Here is a 24,402-nt window from a genome sequence, read left to right on the forward strand (position 1 = left end):
GTTTTCAAAGTGTGTTTCGTCGCTTTCCCAGCAGGCAGATGACATACAATGTTGTGTACTAATTGACCAATTACTTAACAACAATAATGAAGCAAGAGTCAAGCTCCTGGCAGTCTTTGTTCTTTGTTTGATTCTTTTGTCGAGATATCAATGCGCGTTTTCGCGCGCGACTATCGTGGAGGGCGCTGAGCTGCGCGCGCGATTTTCTCGCTCGTTGGACATCAGTGGACGTGAGAATTTTTGATGTGCCTTCAACTTAAAAGTTGAGGGGTTTGGCAATATCAGATCATGGAAACGTTGAAGGAAAACACCCTACTCGTATCAGTTTCATGACGTTGCAATTTGGTGGAAAACTTTAATCGAAGGCAAAATCAAGTCTATATTATTGAATACTTACTTAACTTATTACATGACTGAGAAACTGAATCACTTCATTGCGATTGCCTGAGAGCACGCCAATTAATTGGCACTGCAGTGCAAGTTAACGAGCGTGCGTTCGTAATTTTCTCAGTCATACAATAAATGAGTAATCGTATGAAAGGTCGAGCAATTGAGGATCGACACTACTCGTATTACGTGAATTTGAACAGTTCTTTCAAATTGCACTCGCCAAAGGCTCGGGCAATTTTGAGAGAATTTTAAAAATATCACTCGTAGTGTAAATCCTTAATTACACTCCCATTCATTTGCAATACCTGACCTAATGTAAATCTCTTAATTTACATCAGCTCAATGGACACTATCCGACCTTGCTTTGTTTGTTCTCTCTTTCTTGGCACAAATACCCTTCTTTTGTTGCTGTTGTCAAAGGGACAGAAAACACAGACAAGGACTAACGAGCGGTCCCAGATAGTTTTGTCTGACCTCAGAGAGCAAGGGGACGTTTCCATTGGCAGAAACAGGTTTCACTTTCACGGCACAGACAGACTTATTGGAACATATATCTTGCGTAATTGGGATAATTGTGGCAAGAAAATTATTGGTTTAAGGGAAGTGGGAAGTATTTCTTGTGAAAGCTTTACTTTTTCCCTTTTTGCGGTGCAGATGTTCCCAACGTACGCAGGAACTCTCAATACACACGTAGTTGTATTTGGTTCAGCTCAACACGTCCGAAAAAAACAGAGAAATGGTCAGTTTAAGTGCAGCTAAGAATTATACCCGCAATTATTTGTCGAAGAAGAAACAGCTGGGTTGATTCTTGATGTCTCCGGTTTGACGATAATGCAATGCGGAAACAGCCCTGATAAGTTACATACATGCATTCAAATGTCAGAAAAGTGTTCAACTATATTGAAAATTAATGACAATTTCTCCTGAACACTCCTACATTGAATATTTACAGTCTTTCTAATTTACTTCGCTCTTAGGCTCGAGTGATAACTTCTCGCTGCCCAGCCGGAAGGGGCTCGCGTCCCCCCCCCCCCCCCCCTTCCCCCAACGAACGTACGACTGGACCTACTACCTATTGTTAATTTCCACCAATCAGAAATGAATTGTGTAATTTTTCAGATATAACTGTACGCCTATGGGTTTGACAATGAACAAAGTTTGAACATAAGGAAAGGTTACAACGACAGAAATCCGTCAATACCATATTTTATTCCCAGTTTCGGTATTTACATTTTTGGTAAATAAGTTATTTAGCTAGTCTACAACTCGTACAGTACAGTCGAATTGTGAAGGGAAAAAATAAGTAGAGCTGTATCGAAAACAACCTGAGATTTTAAACTTAACATGTTACCTAAAACGAAAAAACTACCTGAAGCCCAATAATAGAAAATAGAATTCAAAACTCACAGTGTACAAACGAGAGTTCTCGCGCAACCTTATTGCCAATCTGAAATTTGTAAATTTAAAAACGTTTACAGTACCTGTAAGTTACACGGCAAAATGTACATATCCATGTTACCGCTAATTCTAACCTTACTCACGTCCCTGTTTGTCGCAAGTCTTTACCACTACATCTGCCAAATACAAACTTCCCCTAAGTCTTCAGGCAGTTTCAAAGCAATCCCATCATTTCCTTGTCTACTACCCAGCGAGAAACGAAATTTACGGGCTCCAAGCTTAAAAATATCAAAGAAAGGAAAACCAATAAATTGAGAGTTATCGGCTAAATTACCAGTCTAGAAGACAGCCGGTATTAGGGTTGCACGCACTGCGTGACAAGCTGGATAAAAATTCTATCTATTCTATATAAAGCAACAACAACAACAATAACAACAAGTTTTGCTTTTCTCTAACTGGACCATATTACCCCCTTCATGCCTATATTGTATTTGTCTTGAGTTTGATTATTGTTTTTAAGTACCTTCTATCTTAAGATTTTATTTTGCTTCGAGATCAGGTTTGAGAGAATCATCTACAGAAACACGACCTATAATACCACCACAGTTATTTGGGACACTTTGCTCCTGCTCAAAATACAGGAATTCATGCTCTCACCACACTCTCCCCTAGAATGTTGGGTAAACTGATTTGTGTTGCTGCAAGCTAGCATTGAAGGAGGAGCAGGAAAGTGTCCCAGCAATCTAAGGGGTGCATGGGAAAAAGGCCTAAGGGACTCTTTATCTCACATCAAATTCTTCTCTTTTGTACAAGGAAGCAAAATGTAATTCGCTGAGAGAATCTTCTAGTCTATCAGATGTCACTTACGATCTTCTCCCAAGCACCCCTTCAATTACGACACATATAGATTGAAGCCCCTTTTCATTTCAGCACTACATATTCTAGCAACATTAGTACTTAGATCAATCAATCAATCATTATATTGCAGGTGAATGCATGGATTGTCTCATGCACCAGTGTACAAAGAGAAGAAGTATATGTAAAGGAGTAAGATGGGATACATGAGTAACAGTCTCTTATTCTTGAGTTCGTCTTGGATGAGGAGAGATCCGGCGCTGTATGACGCCCACACCACACCAAACAACTACAATAGAAGTGAATTTAAGTGTTAGAATGTTTGAGTCAGATATAGTCCTTTGGGAGGTGCATTTCTTTTGGAAGAACTATGGCCTAATGGTTACATAACAAGCTGAATTATGAATAGCCCTGTTCACGATTAGTTTTTTCATTTGCAATACAATGTAATCCAATGTGGATGCGAGAAAATTTCAGGCTGAAACTACAAAATAGCCTGAAATTGCCTCACATACATGCTAGACTATATTGTAATGCGAATAAAGAAAGTTAATTGTGAAAAAGAGCTATTGAATGGTTTGGGTTTAATCCATGACAGGGGTCACTGCGATGTGTTTTCAGGTAAGTTACTTAACTCTTGCATTGCCCTCTACACCCAACTGACTGTCTAAATAGGGACAGCAAAAAGATTCAAAACACAATGCAGTGGTTTTGCTAGCCAAGCATGGCTTCTGCAACATCAAGTACAAGCAATATCACAATTTCTGTCTGCAATACAATCACTTGCCCATAACATTTATTATCATTCGATGCATTTTTTGTTTGTTTTCATTGGCTGAGAGCCCACCATGTGACGTGCAAATAACTGCCTAGAAATAATGGTCTCCTCAATGCATAATACTGTCTTAATGTGTTTTACATACAAAGAATATTAGATGTAGAAATGACATCAACTTGGAACAAAATCCGAGTTCCAGATGGGATTTGAACGGTCCACGACCCTCTGTGATCTAGCTGGAGGGTGATCACTTTGGGGGTTGGTTGGTAGCATCTTTGATATGCTCTAATGTGCCTGCGCAATGCAGTTATGAGTTCATATTTGCCAAGTCATCATTTGGCCATGTGACCGCCTGATGCTGTTCCAGTACAAGACCCACATTTCACCCTTGCTCACAATAGAGTCTCCAGTAGCTCAGTTGTTAGAGTGTCCAGCTAGATCACAGAGGGATGTGGGTTCAAATCCCATCTGGAACTCAGATTCTTTTCCGAGTTAATGCCATTCCTTCATTCAATAAATGAGTTTTGCTGCAAATAATCAGGGGTTTCATTAAGGGCCAGGGATTGGGCAAATTGGCCAGCTGTGAGAAGGATTTCGTCTGCCGGGTTTGACCATCTAGAGGACATTTTTTCTTATAAAAAAGTTCAGTTCAAAATGTTTTGCCCAACTGTGAAAACCAGTTGCCCTTCTGCTGAAAACATTAATGAAATCCCTGAAATAATATTCCAATCAGGCATAATTGTAACCATGCTCTTGTGACAAAAATGGTAGATCACTTCCCTGGGCTTTCAGAGAGTAATTTAAATATGAAAAGAAACTTGGTGATCAAATGATAGAAGTCAGGGCTATCATTAAGTTTTGATCCACCTGTAGCCGTGATCTTCACACCCATAACGAATTTGTCACTTTATGGGTGAACTCTATCAACTACAGCCAAGTTCACCCATAACAACAAGGGTCCATCAAGCATGCTCAGCCATAACAGATGCTACAGGTTAAGGCCGTTATTGACAGCCCTGAGAACAGTTATTGAACTGGGTGATTACAAATAATATATTGTGATCTGTCAGTGTCTTACAGATCAGTTATTTGCCTGAGCCTTTGGCTTCAGCAAATAATTGGTCTGCTCACCCACGACAAATCAAAATGTTTTGCCCACCCTCGCCCAATAGTTGTTAAATATTTGTTGCCCATAAATGTCCTTACAGGAAAGAATAGTAAAAATGTCACTGATCTGTAACAGGACAGCATGGTGTTCAGTAAGTAAAAATTATGACTTGAAGCTACAAGACTTCAGAACACTGGCATGTTTAGTTAACTTTTCCTACTCTACACTTGTTTGCTAGCAATAATACCTTGACAGTGAAGCTAACCATGGGAAAATAATGAACCAATGGCAGAGCAGCAGCAGTCAAGACCAGCGGGATAAGTGAGTAACCAATGATACCCAGGCACTGAGAGTAATTCACCTACAATAGGTTGATAAAGCTCCGTTAAAATTTGCGAATAACATTGGGAACATGAATAGGATTGTTTACCATCCCATTTTCTCTTTAATTAACATATTGATAATTATTCTATTCTATTATGTTGAAATTTCAATTGCCCTTCAAATAAATGCTCTTTAATGGTAGACTGTCGTGGAAATTCCTAAACATTTCTCTTTCTCCACATTTCCACTTTGTTATTGCAATCAATAAAAATATACAGGCAAAAACTAACGATAGACAAATCCGACGTTTTGGCGACATCTTGGCACCATTGTCAAGGGAAACTAATTAAATATGCGATTTCAAGAGTAACTAAGAGTTCAGAGTTTCTAATTTGCATAAGTTAGACAAAGACTTTAGCGCGATTTCTTAACACCCTCAACCACGCTCACCCCGCCATCAACTTCACTATGGAGGTCGAAAATGATGGAATGCTTCCCTTTCTCGGTACTCAACTCCTAAACAGAGCACCTCGTATTGAAACTAAAGTGTTTGTGAAGCCAATAAACAGTGGTCTGCTTCTCCATTACCACAGTCATGTCGATAATTGGTACAAGCGCGGACTATTGACAACTATGCTTGATCGCGCACATCGCCTGTCTTCGTCATGGTCCTACTTCACTGAGGAGTGCGAACGACTGAAGTCTGTTTTCTCTAAACTGAAATATCCCAAGCACCTTGTTGACTCCACTGTCAAAACCTTCCTAAATTTAAAGGTCGCTGACCAGCCCTCATTACGGTCCAGATCTACGACAGAAAACACTACTCGGGTTGTCATACCCTTTAAAGACCAGGACTCTGCTAATATCGTGAAGACACAGTTGAAAGATCTCAGTGTGAAGCTGCAGACTAGTGTTCAACCGGTGTTTGCGAGCCGCAAGATTGCCCAGGAGTTCCCGACAAGCGAACCTAAGCCTCAGCTCATTGATCAACAATGCGTTGTGTATAACTTCAAGTGTGACCAGTGCGATGCTGGTTATGTCGGTTACACCCATGGCCATCTGTTCGTACGCGTTGATGGACATAGAAGCAAGACCTCGTCAGTACGCAATCACTATGATAATAGATACACAGGTAGGATTCCGGATGACATTCGCAATTGTTTTAGCGTGTTGAAAAAATGCCACAACAAGTTTGATTGTCTCATTAATGAGATGTTACTCATTAAACAATTACAACCGTGTTTAAATGTACAATCAGACTCAGTTCACGCTAAAGTCTTTGTCTAACTTATGCAAATTAGAAACTCTGAACTCTTAGTTACTCTTGAAATCGCATATTTAATTAGTTTCCCTTGACAATGGCGCCAAGATGTCGCCGAAACGTCGGATTTGTCTATTGTTAGTTTTTGCCTGTATATGTTTATCTAAATCATTGTTGATTAGAATCAATAAAAAAGGATTCAAAGTTTTGCTACTTTGTGGCATAAATTAAGTTTACATGTATGCAGTCACAGGATCCCTTAAAATGACATCATATGATCTGTGACCTCTACTGTTTGAACTTCTCAATTACAAAGTAAACACATCCTGGTGTATGGAGAAATTACATTTGCTATGCATATGTATTTGCCAACAATGGTAACAAATCATCAAGCTGATAAATAACTTACTTCTCCTCCGAGTACTCTGGCCAGAAGGAAGATGATGAGAGAGCCCAGAAGCCATATTGTTATGATCCATGAAACAACCTGTTGATAAAACACCTCATGTTCATATTTTTTATCTCAGCAAACACAACAACCAATACAAAGAATATAAATTAACAAACATGTCTTCCTGTATTACTTCATTAGACAGTTAACCCAGCTTTACTTCTCTAGACAAGAAACTGAAATACTCTAAAACCATTTTTTTCATTAGTAATAATTCATACATTCTTTGTGACTCCTTTAAGAGGGGGACATTGCAGTTTGCAGTATTGGACAACTTTTCTTGCAGTATTTCAGTAATGTTAATCCCGAATTGCAATATTGCGGTATTCTCTGAACTTGTGGGATGCAGTTTTTGACATTTTGGATGGTATTAAAAATTATCCTCCAAATCCTCCAACATTTACTTTTCCAAGCCTTTTCCAGTTTCCGATCGGAAAAGGGCAAGTTTATTTTTGTTAATTAATTATCATTAGCCAACATGCCAATGGATCATAGAGGCGTGGTGGCCTCATGGTTAGTATGCTCGTCTTCGCATCGAGCAGTCCGGGTTTGAGCCCTGGCCGGGGACATTGTGTTGTGTTCTTGGGCAAGACACTTTACCCTCACAGTGCCCCTCTCCACCCAGGTGTATAAATGGGTACCAACAAATTTACTGCTGCAAGTAACCCTGCGATGGACTAGCATCCCATCCAGGGGGGAATAGAAATACTCCTACATGTAGTTGCTTCATGCTACTGAAACCAGGATAAGCTCCAGCCTGATGGGAAACTTGACTCGTATGCAGACTTAACCTTACCTACATGTACACCAAGGGATGTTACTTATTTTGTTTATTTTGTCTAAATTGAAAATTACAAATTCCTAATTGTTCCTTCTGTGTTATATGCGCTAAGCTTAACACACAGAGTAGTAGTTTTGGTATTACATTGAGTCTCGACTTGGCTGATTGGTGTTGTGGTACTACGCAATTTTTTTGCAATATTGCAGTATTTGCCGAATTTTTTTTGCAGTGTTCAGAAACCCCCAATGTCCCCCTCCTCTAAGGGGGAGGATATTTTTAATTCAGATTTCATGCCTCTAAAGGAGTTGTATTCAGTTAACAGTTATTCAAAGAGATTTCCAGGATTTCTTGTGTAGACTGTTCAGATTTAAAAAAAAAAACTGCTCCCCGTATCAGTCTCAAATATGATCAAAAAATCAATTCTCCTTGCCAATTGCAATACAGTTCTTTTAAAGCTAGTTTTGAGATGGAGAAATTACATTATTGATCCCTCTCAGAAAGCAGCTTAACCCTTTCATACAATTAGCCAGATGGGTGTCTAGGCATCACGTGGACACCAACTTTTTTAAAAAAATTATGTTATCTTTTCACATCTTGCTCAAGTTTATAAATTGTCCATTTGAGCAGACCCTGCAGCACATTGGAAATGTCCACTTTTAAACTCCTGGTTAAAAGCCTGGCTGAAACGCAACGTGAATTCAACAAAACTAACCTTAAATTGTCCAAACAATGCCAGCATTGCATACAACAGCACCACAAGCAAAGGACCCCAGAAATCAGGGCTGTCCCTCAGCACATCTCTTTTGAACCCCAGGGATGGAAGAGGGAACACTACACAGCGAACTTTGTAGTAAATATCTTGTAAATCAATGTCAAGTTCCTCACTAGAAAAGTAGAACAAGAAATAAGTAAACGATTTGCTGCGTGTGCTTGTGTCTCTGATAGGAGAAGAATATCTTTTTCATGCATGATCTTCACCATAAGCTGAACATCACAGTTCATACTGTACAACTTGAAGTCATTACTTTGATGCTGTGGATCGATAAACGTGAAGTGGATAGTTTTTGATTTAACTAATTACTCTTTTCTCCACAATTTCATTGGCGAGAATTGAAAAAAAAAAGGTTTAAACTTAAGTTTTTCACAGGCATATATGCTTACATGTGGCTATAGAATAAACAGGAGCTTAATTGAATTGAAATCATTATTGAATTAATAGAAAGTCAAAAACCTTTAGAAACTTTACTCACAGCAGTGGCTTCTTAAAGTCTTCATCATCACCAGTTTCGTCCACCTCGAGCAGCCAGTCGTAGTTTTTCTTGTTAAAAATTTGCGAATAGAAAGGAAATCTGTACCGAGGGCTGCCGTTGGAGTCGTCATCTTTCCTGTCGCTTTCCATGAATTCCTCCTGCGCTTCAATAGATCCAGAGTACATGGATGAATCTTGACTCATCGGAGGACCAAATGAAAACTCATCTACCGGTGGATCAGCTTCCATGTTTTCCAAAATAGGCTGCGAAGAAGGAGAATAAAGGGGAACTGACGTGGCCGCCATTTTGCTTCTACGTTTTTTTGGTGGTGTTATCGTAACCAACCCCCAGTCGAGTGAATTTGACGGTGAGAAGTCTGGTACCATCTCGTGGCGCCAAATTTTGTATGTCTATTCGCGTAAGCTGAAGAATATTTCGTCTTTTAATTTCTCAATGGTAGCGTTTCAACGAAAAAAAACTTAATCGGACTGTTAAATGATGTACAGACAAGGTAAGAATGCAATCTGTGTGCATCTGTTTGGTTTAAAGTATCGAATTTACAGCTTTGTAGAAGCTGCTCTGTACGAGCTAAAATGGCGGCGTGTGAAAACACGTTGTGTTTTGTTTGTGTTTGGCGGTTTTTTCACCTTCCGCCCTTTCGAAATAAACTTCGATTGCCGGAAATCACTTGTATTTGTTCAAAATCTCAAAGAAAAAGGTCAAAACTTCTATTTAACACATCTTATTTCTTTGTTTTCTGCAGCCAACAGCTTGCTTTCTTGCTCGTGTGCTGTGATGGCGTCGAAGTTATAATGTGGAGGGAAAAACGTAATAGTTTTAACAGACCTCATACGAAAGCAAATCATTCTTGGTGATAAAGATCCCGAGAAATGGGGATCCAAGGCTTACTTCCTCTACTGAAGCCAATCCAGAAGCCTGTTTCAATTGCTGAAGATTTTGCAGGCCAAGTCATTGGGGTGGACGCTTATTGCTGGCTTCACAAGGGAGCTTATGGATGTGCTATGGAGCTAGTAGAAGGAAAGAAAAGCTTCATGTGAGCGTTTGTCAATTGTGTGAAAGTGTTTTCCCTAGACCAGATATACAAGTCATAAAATCGTTCAACTTGTGACATCACTAACACAAAAAGCGAACTTTCTCATGCTTTTATCAACCAATCATGCTGAATATTATTTTTTATTGAAAAACTTATATTAAAACCTACCTTTTTAAACAGCTTGTAGTAGAAATTCGCCGACATTGGTGTAACTGGCTGATTATCCTGGCGTGAATAAGTTAATTTACAAATTGAATGTGGTTTAGCGTGGTCTGTACTCTTATCGACAATGATATGCATCATCACAGGGGTCAAAACATTGTGGACTCACAAGGCGCAGGCGAGTGAGTCCACAACAAATTTTGATCACTGTGATGACAGGTATCGTTGTTGATAAGAGTACAGACCATGCAAAACCACATTTCAATATCAACATGAAAGAAAATGTCTTTTTCAGAGCACGGGCTGAGAAAAGCATTGCATGACACATTGACATGAGCAGCATTGCCTGGACTCTTATTGACAATGGCAAATTAGCCAATCAGATTGCGAGATTAGTAGCAATTGTGGTAAAACTATTTTTCAAGTAGACTGTCAAGATTGTAACTTGTTAAACTATATCTGTCAACTTTGTTTTAGATATGTCAATTACGTTTTGAAACGCATTAACATGCTGCTTCATTTCAATGTAAAGCCAATTCTGGTTTTTGATGGATCTTATTTACCATCCAAGGCTGGACAGGAAGCACAACGAAGAAAGTAAGTAGCAAGTGACAATACCAGTCTACATGTATGTACTGTGTCAATCTTGTTCAGAGAGGTCACAATCCTTTTCGGTCAGCACCAAGAATTTGACTTCTGAGTGAGACCAGAAGATCTTAAGTTAGTCATTAATAAAAGTGGTTGATCTTTGTATAAATGTTCAGAAACTATTATTAAACTTCAAGTGCACAATCAAACTGGAACCAAGATGTTATATGTTTGGTTGCACTGACTTGAAATACATAGGCTCTGGGGTTGAGACTGGTACCTACGGAAGGAAAGGTCAAAGTGAATGTCTGCATTGCACCTAAGCATCCCAGTGGCACTAGAGCTTATCCTTATTTCTATAGCATCAAGAAAACTACTTTGCAGGAGTTTTGCTCCCCCCTTCCCCCGATGGGATACTAGTCTATCACAGGAAAAAGTCATGCAGTAATGGCATGTACTCCATGTATGAAAGAAAATAACAAATATATTAATATGTCTCATTGATGTCAGAGCTGAGAAAATCAATGCTTTGTGTTTTGAGTCAGGCAAGAGTGTTGACTGTGGTATTGAACTGACACTGCCTTGTCAAATGCCACTTAAACAACAATGTCATTGTGTTTGAAAGGACAAGGCAAGAAAACAAGGCCAAAGGGTTGGCTTTTCTGCGAGTTGGTAACAGACAACAGGCTTTGGAATGCTTCCAGAAATGTGTTGATATCACCCCTGAGATGGCCCTGGAAGTCATAAAGGTATGTTGTTTTGTGAGATTTTGAAATGTGATATGAGATGTGAGATGCAAGGTGTAGGATACCTCAGGATACAAGACACGGTGCTCCGTATGAGATTCAAGTAACCAGCTCTGTCTATGTGCACTCACTTGAAGGGATTTTTAGCACTATTGATCTCTCACCATTGTTATATCAAAAAAAAAAGAGCCATGATTCCTTCCATTGATCTACACCCTAAGTATTAGTTCCAAAATGGTTACTCTCATTAAAATAAATGTAATTCATTTTTAAGGAATGTAGAAAGAAGGGTGTTGACTGTATAGTAGCACCTTACGAGGCTGACGCCCAATTGGCATATCTTATGAAAGCTGGAATAGCACAGGCCATCATATCTGAGGACTCTGATTTACTTGTGTATGGATGTCAAAAGGTAGGTGTGCAACTCAAGACAGGTCTTCATAGAAGCTGTATTGTGTTGGTCAGACTTGCTATCAGTTGTTTCATTATACCAGTACTTGTAAGTTGGCTGGTGGTTGACCCTCTCATCTCCCCAGATCAATTCATTTGTACTAAAGGCATCAACTGTTCAGTGGATACCCTTGATTGAAACTCCATTGACATCTCTATCAACACCCGATCGACATTCTCGATCAATACTTGGTCGCCACTAGATTGACACTCGATCAACATCTTATTGACAGTCAGTCGGTAGTTGGTAGAGTGTCGATTGAATCATTGTATTGATTGACACTCTATGGCATGTCTGCAAAAATAAGTCGACTCCTGACTGACTGTCGACCAAGACGTCGATTCAGTGTTAAGTGAGTATCGATGGAGATGTTGGTCGACATGTCGACCGATGGTTGATCAAGGGTGTCGATCGACACTTGACCACAGATGCCTTTAGTACACATGATCCCCTCTCCCACTACCCCTGACAATAAAAATGTGAGTTGAACTTAAAGTTACTTTCTTTAACAGCCCCTGCATTTGTCTGCATTGAAGGTGACCATGAAGTTTGCTCTGTTAGTTTTAGTCCATGTAGCTGGTTAGCCTAGTCACTCAAAAGTTTTCCAACTGCATCAATCATGGTTGTAAAATTATTATGGCAAGGTGATGAATGCCCATCAATATCAAACTTTGACATGGCTATTAGTAATTTTACAATCCTGTATCATACAAATTTGTTGATTCCTTTAAAAGACAGCCTGATAAGCTGGATGTGTTGTTGAATTAGTGAGCACATTACTGGCCGCTCCTAGTCACATTACAAGACACAATCAGAAAAAATATGACTGAGGCAATATCTATGGCTAGAATCCCTTCCTTGCTATTTAAGATATTTATAATGACTATAAACAACAAAAATACAAAATTGACCGAAGCAAGTGTTTTGATTTGCTTGTTACTAACTACGTCCTGCCAGTCCGCAAGTTCAATTTCTCCACTAGTTGCCTTTTAGCAAGCTGCTTTTCTGAAGTTGTGACTGGAGAGCTTTGATTGGCAAACAAAAGCATTTTTTAGCACAGAGAAACACAGACAGTAACTTGCACCCCTTAAGACAAAAATCCTTTGACCACTTTGATGATCAAATTTCTCTTCAGAGTAACTACACATAATCACAAAATAATGATCATGATAATTCAAAAAGTGATCACCAATTCTCCCAACTAGTGTTATAAGCTTGAGCAGGTTCGACAAAGAGCAGCTAGCTTTGTAACAAGAATGTGTACGAGAGAAGAAGGTTGCTTGACTAATGGCCTGAAGTAACTAAATTGGTCAACAATGGAGAAAAGGAGACAAGGAACTAAACTTACACTTCTGTATAAAGGCTGCTATTAATATCCCGAGTTATGCACAACATCAGTGTTCTCTAAAAACCAGATCATCTCATTCATTGAAATTCATCCTGCTCCACACATCCTGTGGCACCTATAAGACAAGTATAGTTTCTGTCCAAGAACTATCATTGGCTGGAACATTCTTTCATTTGATTACTTGTTGATAGACTCTCACAAAATTTATGGGCACCATCTCTGACAACTTTTATCTATTGTCAGTAATTTTATTCTATTTTACCTGAGCTTTCCCTGTTTATTTTTGTGTTTGGGTTTTGCTTATTTAATCTTGCACTTTTGTCACTGGGTGACTTTGCAAGAATTGAAATATAAATTTAAATGAGTCCATAGAGGGAGACCCCTAAGGAGAATTTGTTTTGTTTTCAGGTAATCTTCAAGATGGATGCATATGGTCATGGTTTAGCAGTTGATCTAGCAGATCTTTCCAAGTTAACAAAACTTAAGCTGCATGAGTTCACTCAAGAGAAGTTCAGACACATGTGCATCCTGTCCGGCTGTGATTACCTGCCCTCTATTAAGGGCATTGGTCTCCAAACAGCCATCAAATTACTCAGGAAATCATCCAGTGTTCACAAGGTTGGTTTGGCAATTAAAAGTTTACTCCTAAGATTTTGCTTGTCTCTTTTGCTTTAAAATCAAGCAAGAAAAACACAAACACAGAGTAGTTACGAGCACTTCTTAACTACTAAGTTCTCATTTGCTTATTCATGAAAAGCAGTTAGATTGAAATTGTTTTTGTACAGCTAAGAAAGTTTGTACTGTAGGTTTGGATTCAATTAACATAGTCCCTAACAATAAAAATGTCTTTATAATCACATCTACCTAGCTAATAAGATCCTTGAGAATTGAAGCCAAGATGTACGTCCCTGATGATTATGAGAAGAGCTTCAAGCAGGCAGATGAGACGTTTTTATACCAGCTGGTGTTTGATCCAGTCTCTATGAAGCTGGTTCCTCTGAATGAGCTGCCAGAGGGCTTGCAGCCTGGCGATCTAGAGTTTGCTGGGCCGTATCCTTATACAATAAGAAATCAAATTCAAATTGCTGTTTTCTTGTTTAATCTTTTCATCTATGTACATAGTACTGCGTTTTAACATAATCTTCCTTAGGACAACCTACGCATCTTCAGGTAAGTAAGCAGAGAACTCTCTTTCAGCGCTTTATCACTTCCCGTTCAAGGACTGTGTGATAGCGAGAGAACATTCTCGATGTGACTTCTACTGTAAAAATAGCTCCCCTCCCCTTGAACAAACCTCTCCCTCATCCCCCAAATATAACTGAGCCCACTTGGTTTAATACTAGATCTTACATCTTAACCCTTTGAGCCCCAATTACGCATATTACGTAATTAATGGTCGTGCTCTTTGTACGACTTGTGACGTCATCAATTTAAATGTCATCAGATATTCTTGATAAGCAGATAGTAGAGCTAGCATAGGCCTCTCCGTACAATAGTCAGGTTTAGATATCGACGACATTCCGACGTCGCAAACCGAAAAACGTTATCAGTTTTGGTGCAAAAACGGCGGTTAAATGGTCCACTATGCCTATGATTGATCAAGGTCCATTTCTAGCCTTCGCCCGTAATTAACATCCAACTTTTCACGGCAGCCAGAAAGACCATGCAACGCAAAAGGTAGCCAGAGTAAAAGGGCCGAGAAAAAAAAAGAAAGGAAAGGGGCAACAAACAAAATTGAGAACGGTTAATGGCAAAAAAAAAAAGAAAGTAAGTCCAAATTTTGGCTTATGCGCGTGCCCGGAATTGAAATATTGCTCAATTTTGTACGTAATCCTCGAAAAATCTCTCCTTTTGGTTAAAAAAAGCTTTCTTAGCAAAACGTAGGCTTATGGAGCGTCATGGCAGCCAAAAAACCTGACTAAACGGTTAAAAACGGTATTTTTTTGGCGCAAATTTGGTGTTCAAAGGGTTGAGGAAGGCGTAACCTCTTCCGTTTAAGTCTCCTCTTGGATCACAGGCTTCCCTAGCTCAAAATTCGACTCTGCATGCGTGGTGTATGGGACAGCTTGTGTGTATATGGAGAATTGTATGGGAAAGTCACCGATCGTAAAAAAAATTGTGTAAATTACTATCTAATTTGAAGGAATGTTTCCTTAAGATAATTCCTCTGAAATAAAAGTGACAATAGATTTTCGTTCAAACTTTGTCCACTGAATATTTGTCATATGATAACTTCAATTTTGAAATAAAAAAGGGGGGTGCCCATGCTCATTAAGGAGCAGTGAGGCATTGAAAATGCCCCATTTTGGCATTATTTAATGCTTATTATAAGAACGCATTCCCAGTAATTGTAACATCTTTGTGAGCCCGGACTCATAAGCACACGCATTAAACTACAGTGAATACATTGTGTCGGACACAAATAAACGTTTTAAGTTTGATTCAGACAGAAAGCTAAATCCTTGGTTAAAAATTTGAACCAAATTTCTTGACGTGGTTACCGACTGCCAAATAGAAAAGACCACCGTGTATCTGCTATTTTTCTTATTTATTCAATTTTCAGCAATAGAAATTAGATCAGTCTTTTCTCACGCAAAGCTTATGATTAGTTGATTACAATGAGTGGAAAAAAAATTGGGGTGCCCGTACTCGTTGGTGAGCTAGAGCCAATTTTCAACTGACAGAGCTCAATATCAAGGCAAATCCGTCATGTTTTCAATGTGCGCGTGCACAAGCGCGCGCTAATGACGCCATAAATTATGCGCCGTAAGGATGCGCAATGCAAATGTGAGGAATGACCTTAACAGTCTGACAGGTCAATGACGAGAGAGAAAGCCACTGGTATTGCACTTGGTAATATTAACCCCATATCCAATGAAGTGATGGCGGACTTCAGCCCTCAAAACACCAAGGTACGCACAAAACACCTGGGCCGGGTTGTTCAAAAGCCGGTTAACGCTAACCCAGGATTAAAAGTTAACCGAAGAGTTGACTTTTCTTGTATCAAAATGACTTTCACTGCTTATGTACTGTGTAGTTTGAGATTATTCAAACTCAAAACTGAAGAACAAACAATATAAACAGAAAACCTCACCGAAAAGTTACAAAATTGAAATCAAAATTCTCGCTAACCTTGGGTCAGCTCAATCTTGCTTTGAACAACCCGGCCATGGCATTTCATGCGGGCCTTTTATTGTGACCCACTTCATATTAACTTCTTGTTTTAGAATTCCGAAGGAAGCGGAGGGGTTTCGAAGCTCTCGTGACTTTCTAGCGTATTATCTTCAGCTAGTCTTTACCTTTTTTATTAAGTCGTTATGTTTGGATGTCTTTGTTATCGGTTAAGCGTATTTTTCAGACAAATGTCTTTTTTGTCGGGGGGAGGGAGGGGGTAGTCAGTATTGGGTGGTTCATCCTCGCTGCCTTCTTTCGTCGCGCCACTAGACACCTACAGCCGAGTTTGCAACGTGCTGAAAGTCACGTTCAGCCGTTTCTTTCCACCTGGTTATAATTTGTCGGTGTTTCAATGGTATATAATCGTTCCCCGATGCAAGTAAGATTATTTCTCGGGAGAGGTTCACAATCCGTTTAGTTGCGCTTTCATTAGAGAATAACTATAATGTTTCAACTTTTGAACTGTGATGGTATCCCTGAGACAGAGAGCTGCTCATTGCTCGCTGCTCGCACACTGTGGAACAGTATAATTTAGAAAGCTCTAGGCTTCATGATAATTTTCTTTTGCAGTATCAAGCCTTAGCTCAGGCTGTTAATTTTAACTTCGAAAATCCTTATTTTTGCTGAATTCAATTTTTTTCTAACCACAACACGTTGTTTACCACCAAGGTCATCAATCTAGGATCTGACAATAAATCTGATGACAACAGCCATTCAGACGCCTCCACCCCAGTCTCTACGTCTTCCTTTGGCCACTCGGTCATGAACAAGCGAGGGAAGACTGGGTATGATGTGCAGAAAAACCTCTCAGGACTAATGCTCAGTTCTCAGCCATCCGCTAATTCAAGGAAGCCATTTGTACCGCCGGTACAGACGAGAAAGACTGACGAGGAAAGTCTTGATGATGATTCAATTTTCAACATGTATACAGCTTTGAAGGCCAGACCCAAGCCCTTGTCTTCCCATGTACCGCCGGCGCATTTACAACGGCGGGCAACTAGTGCGGGGTCAGGTCACGGGATAAAAAGGTCAAAGTTTAAGAACCCATTTAAAGTCTGTGGTCACGAGGTCAAGTCACAGGATAAAGTTGAAATCAGCAGGTATGTATGGCAAGGTGGTCTAGATAACCTATAGTGGGAAATTTATAGAACCTGTGCGAGTGCTTTTAAATGAATGTTTCTTATTCTGTCTTAATGTAGACCCTTTTCAAAAATGCCTCAAATATTAAATTCTTTTGTATGCATTTAAATTAGCCTCACTAACCTCGTTTGAGAGTCAAAATTCTTTTGAATTATCGTCTTAAAAACGAGGTCAGTAAGGCAAAACAAAATTAACATTAAAGTACATTACATAAAATAACATTCCCATAGCATAATGTACTAGTTACAAATTTAGTACAAAGTTTTACTGGAACAGAATGAACGCTTCTTGGAACATATTTTTCACTTGCTTTTTCTTGATTCTGTTGATACTTTACAGGCGAGCCTGTAAATTTCATCGCAACGCATTGCAAACTAGCTTAGAAATGCGAAGTGCAAAACATGTCATCGTATTCTGTCCACAGACCATCAGTTTTGTATTGGGTTTGTCAAGTTCCCAAGCAAAACTCAAATTCGAATTATTATCCGCAGGGGGTTTGAAAAAGCCTGGACTCAAGGGGTAGCCCCGCCCTCTTCGCGGCCACTCTAGTGCTGCGCGTTCGCTCTCCAGCGCTCGAAGATAAATAACTTGTAACAAAGAACTAAACGTCTACGTCTCTGGTCAGACTATGGCGAGGCTAGTTCTGAAAAGAACTGTTGTTGGTGATTGACATTTAGATATCCTGAGCGTAAGTCATCTTCAGAGTCAAGGAGCGTAGTTCACTTCCGCTTGAGTTGTTGAAAAGTCAGTCACAACAAGTCCTTTTCAAAGACTTCCCTTGCCGCTCATAATATGGCTAAATTTTGAGTCATGCCTCGTTAATTACATTTATGTGTTAATAAGGACAGCTCCACTTACTGCGATTATCAAATTAAATGCACTGAAACAGCTGCCAATGCGTGAACGAAGATAGATTTGGGAAGGTATTTCTAATCAGATCACTCAGTGTACATTAAATTTTTGATCAACTATTTCACGACCCACCGTTTTTCTTAAGGTATTTCAACATCACTGGAAGACGTGAATCGTCAGATTCTTCTTCAGATGCAAAGCAGGAAAGTCCAGCAGATGAAACACGTTTAGAAACTGAAGAAGATGAAGGAGATACAACCACGTCAAGTACATCACAACCTGGAGGTCTTCTTACCATCTTAAAAGATAACATAGAGGAACAGTTATGCGACAGTGAACTTGCCACGAATTGTAGCAATGACGAGGATATGGAGGAGAATGACAAAGAGAATGAAGTAAGAACTTGTGGAGAGTCGAACGAAAGTCCGATAGCCAAACAGAAAATGTTTGAGTATTCGAAACACAAGCGGGAGGAACAATCTATGAGTCAAGAAAGTAACACCTCGCAGACGCTGAAGTGTTCACCTAGACAACTGCAAAAGCAAAGCGTGTTAACAAGTCATTCATCAAACATACGGGATGAACAGAATGCCAACGCTGAGAAATCCGATGAGTCAGACTTGGATAAACGTTTTGGCTACAGGGGATCTATGGAGACTAGAAAACGTGATAATCAAACATCGGAGTCTTTGAGACAGAACACCAAAGCTGAGGATGGTATACCCGTGCAGTCAATTGAGGTGATAGATGTCGATAGTGGGTACTTGTCAGATACTGAGATGAGTACAGACGGTGAGACACCCACCCCTACACAGTCAGGTGTCTTCCGCCTTACCCCACCGTCCTTCGGAGGAAATGTACCTCGTATGCAAGGCAGTGCGGCGGGAACCAAGGTATGTTGATGCCCTTTGTGAGAAAAAAAAACCTATTAGAAATTTTGCGTCTTCTGATCGTGGCCATGTTCGATTAAACAAATCGGATGTGGGTTAGCGCGGTCTTGTGACCACTGTGATGACGCGTATCGTGGTCGATAAGAGTACAGACCACGCTAAACCACGTGCACATTTCGATTTGTTTTTTACCACAATATCAACGTCAAAGAAAGTGTATTTTTTTTTTCAGAGCGTGAGCTGAAAAAGGCATTGCTTGACACATTGACGCGAACAGCGTTGTCTAGACTCTTACCGACAACGGCAAATTAGCCAATTGGATTGCGAGATTAGTAGCAATTATAGTAAAAATATCGATATTGTAACATGGCTCCGAGGCTTTCAGGACAAAATTGCAACTTTGGTAAGTTTCCGTTGTCCCTCAATTCCCAAGAGACTTGGATACAAAGAAAACACCACCAAAGATAGCAGTTTGTCCTGAAAGCCTTAGACAAGGCTGTGGTCTAAGAAAAATTAAGGGGAGCCTAAAGGTTCCTAACCATGAAATCCTGGGTGCCCAGCACTTAAGCTTATATGAAAAAAGTGAGTTTGTCCAGTTGCCCAAAGGCGAGAGTTAGTCGCCTGTGGTGCCTGAGTACCTCTAGAGCACAGCCCTGCTAAGAGGTGAGTAAAGTCTGTATACGAGCCAAGTGGCCCATCAGGCCGGAGCTTATCCCGGTTTCTGTAGCATGAAGCGACTAGGAGTATTTCTACTCTCCCATGGATGGGATGCGAGTCCATCGCAGGGTTACCCCCAGCAGTCTTAGAGACACATTGATATAACGAACGTGGTCTATTTATTGTTTGGTTGTGAGGTGATATAACCATACAAGATCAAGTCTACTTTGGAGAATTTAATCTGATATCATAGCGGTGTTAACGTAGCCAATTGAACTTCATCCTATGATAGCTCGTGTTATCGTTACATTTTCAAAATTCTACAACACACGTAGACTTGCCCATAAGAAAACCTTGTCACCACTTGCCCATATTTGCCAAGTCACCACTTGCCCATATTTCAGGCATTTTTAAAACCTTTATCTCTTTCCCTCTGCTGCAGACCATGAAGAAACTGGTTCGGCTGAATTCTAAAGGAGGTACCACCATTTTATTTTCAGCTATTTTTAGTATTATTAGTACTGCTTTGTTTGTTTTTTTTTTTTTTAATAATGTTTAGAATGAAAAGCATCCTTGCTATAAAATCTTTAAATTAATCAGTGCGCTTGTCCTTGTGCTGTTGCGCGACCAAGGTTTAGTTTCCACAGCGACGCAACTTTTTGGAAAGAGCAATGTATCACTAATGATGAAAATGCACGTGTCACTACTCTTGCTCTTATTAATACTCTTGTACCAAAGACCCCACAGCTGAAAAAATTCCTCAAAACACGTCGCGGTAAAATCGGAACCAATCGACCACATTCGTATTCTCGGTATAGGACTGGAACTAGCTTGCAACCGAGGCTAACGCGGGAGTCGTTTCAAATGCAAATGACATCGATCTCTTTTTAATGATATTCCCCACTTGAGCCTCCATTGCAAGCTAGTTCCAGTGAGTCACCGAGAATACGAATATGGTCTTTTGCCTTGTTTGCGAGGAGTCTCTCCGTAGCTCAGAGCTTAGAGCGCTTGCCCGGTGTTGGGGACATCATTGGTTTGAATCCCGAAGGGAATTTAGTTTTTTTTTTCCTTATCCTTCGCGATTAGCATTCCATCTTTCTCGAAGTATGCACTTGCTGCCCAACCGTACGATTTTCAGCTCGGCACTCCGACATGTCGATGGGACATTTTTAAAGTATATCCTGTGGGGAAAAAGTCGCTTAAGGACAAACGTTTTTCCGGTCGATCTCCTGTCTTCGAGAATCGATAGTACAATTGGCTTTTAACCTAGGTTGCCAAGTAACCGAGGTACAGTGACCTACACTGTATCGTTGACGACTTTTTGACATCAGAACGTCTAGAGCATGCTCGTTCGACTTTCTGATTGGTCAAAGAGAAGCGCAAACTCTTCCTTTTCTTTACTTGAAGCAACGTCTGACTGAAAATAACGAGGACGGTCCAAAAAAAGTGTCTTTTTTCTTTGCTTCTAAAGGAACAAGAACTACTGGTCTTGGCAGATGTCGCTCCATGGGATTAACAAAAAAGAAATCAAAGTCAAACAGTCCAAAGGATTCACAGATCTCTGGAGCGTCGTCGACTCTGTTTAGTTATTTTGAGTTCGACAGACGAAAGAAACCAAGGTGAGTGAATCGTCAGTGTTTGCTGAATTCCCTGCAGGCCGTGACAAGTATCTGTATTTTCCCAGATGCGAGGAACCAACTCAGGCAGTTACAGGTTGAGGTCATTACCTTGTCTTGAATGACAAGCTTTTCAGAATGACTTGAACTGAATGTTATTTTGCGCCTGTTTTGGTTTAAAACAACTCATGGACCGTGTTCTTTCCTTTCGTCTGTTTTGGTAAATCAGATGCAAAAGTTAAACTATTGACCCGAGGGGAGACGCCCATATGGCAAGGACGGGGGTACGCGTCGCACCTTTTAGAGGTTAAGAAAGTTACCTCTTAGGGTGTTCAGCCAATAAAGATCCACAGCGGGAGCCTTTGCGGTATCGTTTAGGATATTGCGCCGAAAAAAGTCAATGTCAGTTAAGGTTTTGTTTGAGAATTGGTACCTCTTAGGGGTGAAAAAAAATTCAAGCCACGCCCACAAAACAAGATCTTGGTAGCTCTCAGGGATTCTTTTCAAAATTATCGACGAGCGCCCCCGTCCTTTTTATATAGGAGTTCCCCCGGGACTAATGAATCCTGACTTAACTTACTTTCATCCCCCGCTTTCCACCAGCTATGTTTAACTTTTGCTAAATGGTCGTTCCCGCCTTTACCACCGTTTGCTTGTTATCAGGTGACATTTCCCGCGCTTGCCAATTTTGTCATGAGTTTGTGATTTTCGCTCTGTCTATCGAGTTACTGTTTTGGGTTTCAATTATCTTATACATAACTACGTGAAAAAGCAGTGCCCTAAGGAAAAAAAAAAAATAAACGAAAGAAAAGGTATAATACCCAAAGGGGCAAGCACCAACGAGACTAAAGGAGCCATGCAAGGTGCCGCCCAAATAGAAAATTTAGTTACGAAAGCTAAAAATTACACAATAAAATATATGAATGTTTAGTGTGCGCTATGGACGATGGCATGCGCACGATCTTACAAGCGACCAAGAGCTGCTCGCAAAAGGCTGGTCAGAGTTTGTTTTAAAAAGTTTTTAAAAACATCGGTACTGGAAAGGCTACTTTAAGGCACAGATTTACAAGTAAAATTCCATAGGTTGACAATCCTATTAAAATAGGAAGCCTGAAATGCGGTAAAATTCCATAGGTTGACAATCCTATTAAAACAGGAAGCCTGAAATGCGGAGGTTTTGCAAATAGGGGTTTTTAAGTTGAAGGAATTGCTCAGCCTCGTGCGGTCATGAGTTGCAAAAGAAACGAAGTCATGTACATTTAGGTCTGTTTACAGCAAGAGTTTGGATTTTAACCTCACAGTTCCCATGTAATTTCCATGCGATTATCATGTAAACTTCAAACTACCTTATCAAATGGCTACGCCCTCCCACAAATACCTTTTATAACACTAGTCAACCACAAAATATTAGCAAACGCTAACCCCAAAAATATTCTCGGAAATGGCCAGTTTCATACTCCTCCCCCCCCGCCCCCTCCCCCCTTTTCCCTTCATGTTTTTATTGAAAACCTGCACGGTATTGTAATACAGTGATTTCTCCGTTGTTTTTCAGATTGGATCAAAGCGACAAATAAGCTAAGATGATGTCATATTCTTACTGGTGCAGTTTGCCGCAGGTTTCACCCTGCACGCGACCGGATTTTATCGTGGAATTTTAATGTGAGGTCTCCTCGCGCCCGGGGGGGGGGGGAGGGGGTACTCTCAGAAATATCGGGTGGGAGTGTGCGGCCCTTTTCCCAAAACCTTTACTCTATTTAAGATCAAAATCTGTGATTTTTCCTATCCTAATTATGACCTGATCTAAAATTTGATACCTTATTTAAATCAATACCCTGTCTCAGACCTGTCTCATAATTAGTTACCTAGCTCAGACTGATGTTAAAGGCATTGTGAAGGGATTTTGTTGATGGTCTTATCGATAATGATGAAAAAGTAGCTTCTCCTAAACAACATACCAAAACCACACCCTATCTAAGACCAAATGGCCAAAATAGATACCCTATTTATGACCCAAACGGTTGAAAAACCATACCCTTTGGGACCGCACATACCTACTTAGCCCATATAACGGATTACCTCCCTCCCCCACCCCACCTGGGTCCGCGCGCCACTAACATGCAAGGGGCCAAGGACATGTGGATTCAATGGGACCCTTGGGTAAATTGCGAATTCCTAAACCCTTTTGAATTAATTTCTTGGACTAGCCTACTGGCGGGCCTAGGATTTAACTACAAACACTTTCTCCACGCTAAAATGAGACCATAGTTTTAATGTTCTGTTTTAAAATGATAGGTTGGGATGATAAATATCCAATGAGCATTTCTGTTTTAGATGATCCCCAAATTATTCACTTATAGTTGAATAAAGTCCTGAGATGAAATGTTTCTACTGTTTGTATACAAAAACGTAAGACGTATTATATTTTATACGTGTTGTTGAAATACATTTTAGTCTCGCCACTGATAGGAAGTTGATGAAATAAAGACGCACGTTGTTCTATTATGCAGCAATGCTTCTTCTGTTAACCCTAGCACAGTCTCAGTTCCCTCGGAGTCGTTTGCAGTGAACTAGCGCAGAGCTTTGCTTAAAAGAGGTGCCTTAAATAAAATTCGAGGCGGATACTAACATCTATCACTCATCAATTTATTGTAATTCTTTCGTACCTACTCATCGGGGCGTCCTTAAGACCTGGGAACGGCAAGCAATCGACATTGATTTGGTAGCAAACAGCCCCCTGGTGGGGACGGACGGGGGTACTGGTTGCGCGAAATCCTCGCCTCCAGGATTTCGCTCGACCATTTTTTCTCGCGGTTTTCTTTCGCGTCACGCACGACGGACTAAGCGAAAGAGGGACTACTCGTAGTCTATTTAGGGCTTAAAAGAGCGGTTTTGGTATCTCTTGGGGTGTTCAGCCCCAAAAGGACCAAAACGGGAGCTTTGCGGCACATTTTGGGGCATTGAGCCGAAAAAAATATCTCAGAAGACAATGTGTTGTTTTAGAATTGGTATCTGTTAGGGGTGAAAAAAGGTTCAAGCCACGCCCACAAAACAGGATCTTGGTACCTCTTAGCGGTTGTTTTCAGGGTTTTTTGACGAACACCCCCGTCCTTCTTATAGGCGGGGAGTCC

The 24,402-nt window shown here is 40.2% G+C and overlaps 2 protein-coding genes across 4 annotated transcripts; one reads left to right on the forward strand and one right to left on the reverse strand.

The window, feature by feature from the left end:
- Positions 1–1,580: 1,580 nt before the first annotated feature.
- Positions 1,581–9,005, reverse strand: LOC145483497 (protein YIPF4-like). Its single transcript, XM_081462017.1, has 5 exons — positions 8,597–9,005; positions 8,059–8,230; positions 6,524–6,601; positions 4,777–4,890; positions 1,581–2,932 (listed from the first exon to the last, which is right to left on the reverse strand). Exons 1-5 carry the CDS (start codon positions 8,980–8,982, stop codon positions 2,795–2,797), a joined length of 888 nt encoding a protein of 295 aa, XP_081318143.1. The 5' UTR covers positions 8,983–9,005; the 3' UTR covers positions 1,581–2,794.
- Positions 8,999–22,964, forward strand: LOC145483487 (uncharacterized). Of its 3 annotated transcripts, XM_081461995.1 has the most exons (13): positions 8,999–9,107; positions 9,360–9,650; positions 10,290–10,409; positions 11,026–11,149; positions 11,421–11,558; positions 13,354–13,563; positions 13,814–13,995; positions 15,761–15,857; positions 16,789–17,219; positions 18,257–19,004; positions 20,101–20,137; positions 21,130–21,277; positions 22,827–22,964. In XM_081461995.1, the coding sequence occupies exons 2-13, from the start codon at positions 9,487–9,489 to the stop codon at positions 22,846–22,848; spliced, it is 2,421 nt and encodes an 806-aa protein (XP_081318121.1). In that variant the 5' UTR covers positions 8,999–9,107; positions 9,360–9,486; the 3' UTR covers positions 22,849–22,964. The 3 variants fall into 3 exon arrangements, with proteins under 3 accessions (XP_081318121.1, XP_081318123.1, XP_081318122.1); XM_081461997.1 differs by lacking the exon at positions 13,354–13,563; XM_081461996.1 differs by lacking the exon at positions 8,999–9,107 and having other exon boundaries at positions 9,503–9,650; positions 10,345–10,409.
- The last annotated feature ends 1,438 nt before the right edge of the window (positions 22,965–24,402 follow it).

The sequence above is a fragment of the Orbicella franksi genome, chromosome 4 (assembly GCF_964199315.1).
Source record: "Orbicella franksi chromosome 4, jaOrbFran1.1, whole genome shotgun sequence".
Classification (NCBI taxonomy): Eukaryota; Metazoa; Cnidaria; class Anthozoa; order Scleractinia; family Merulinidae; genus Orbicella; species Orbicella franksi.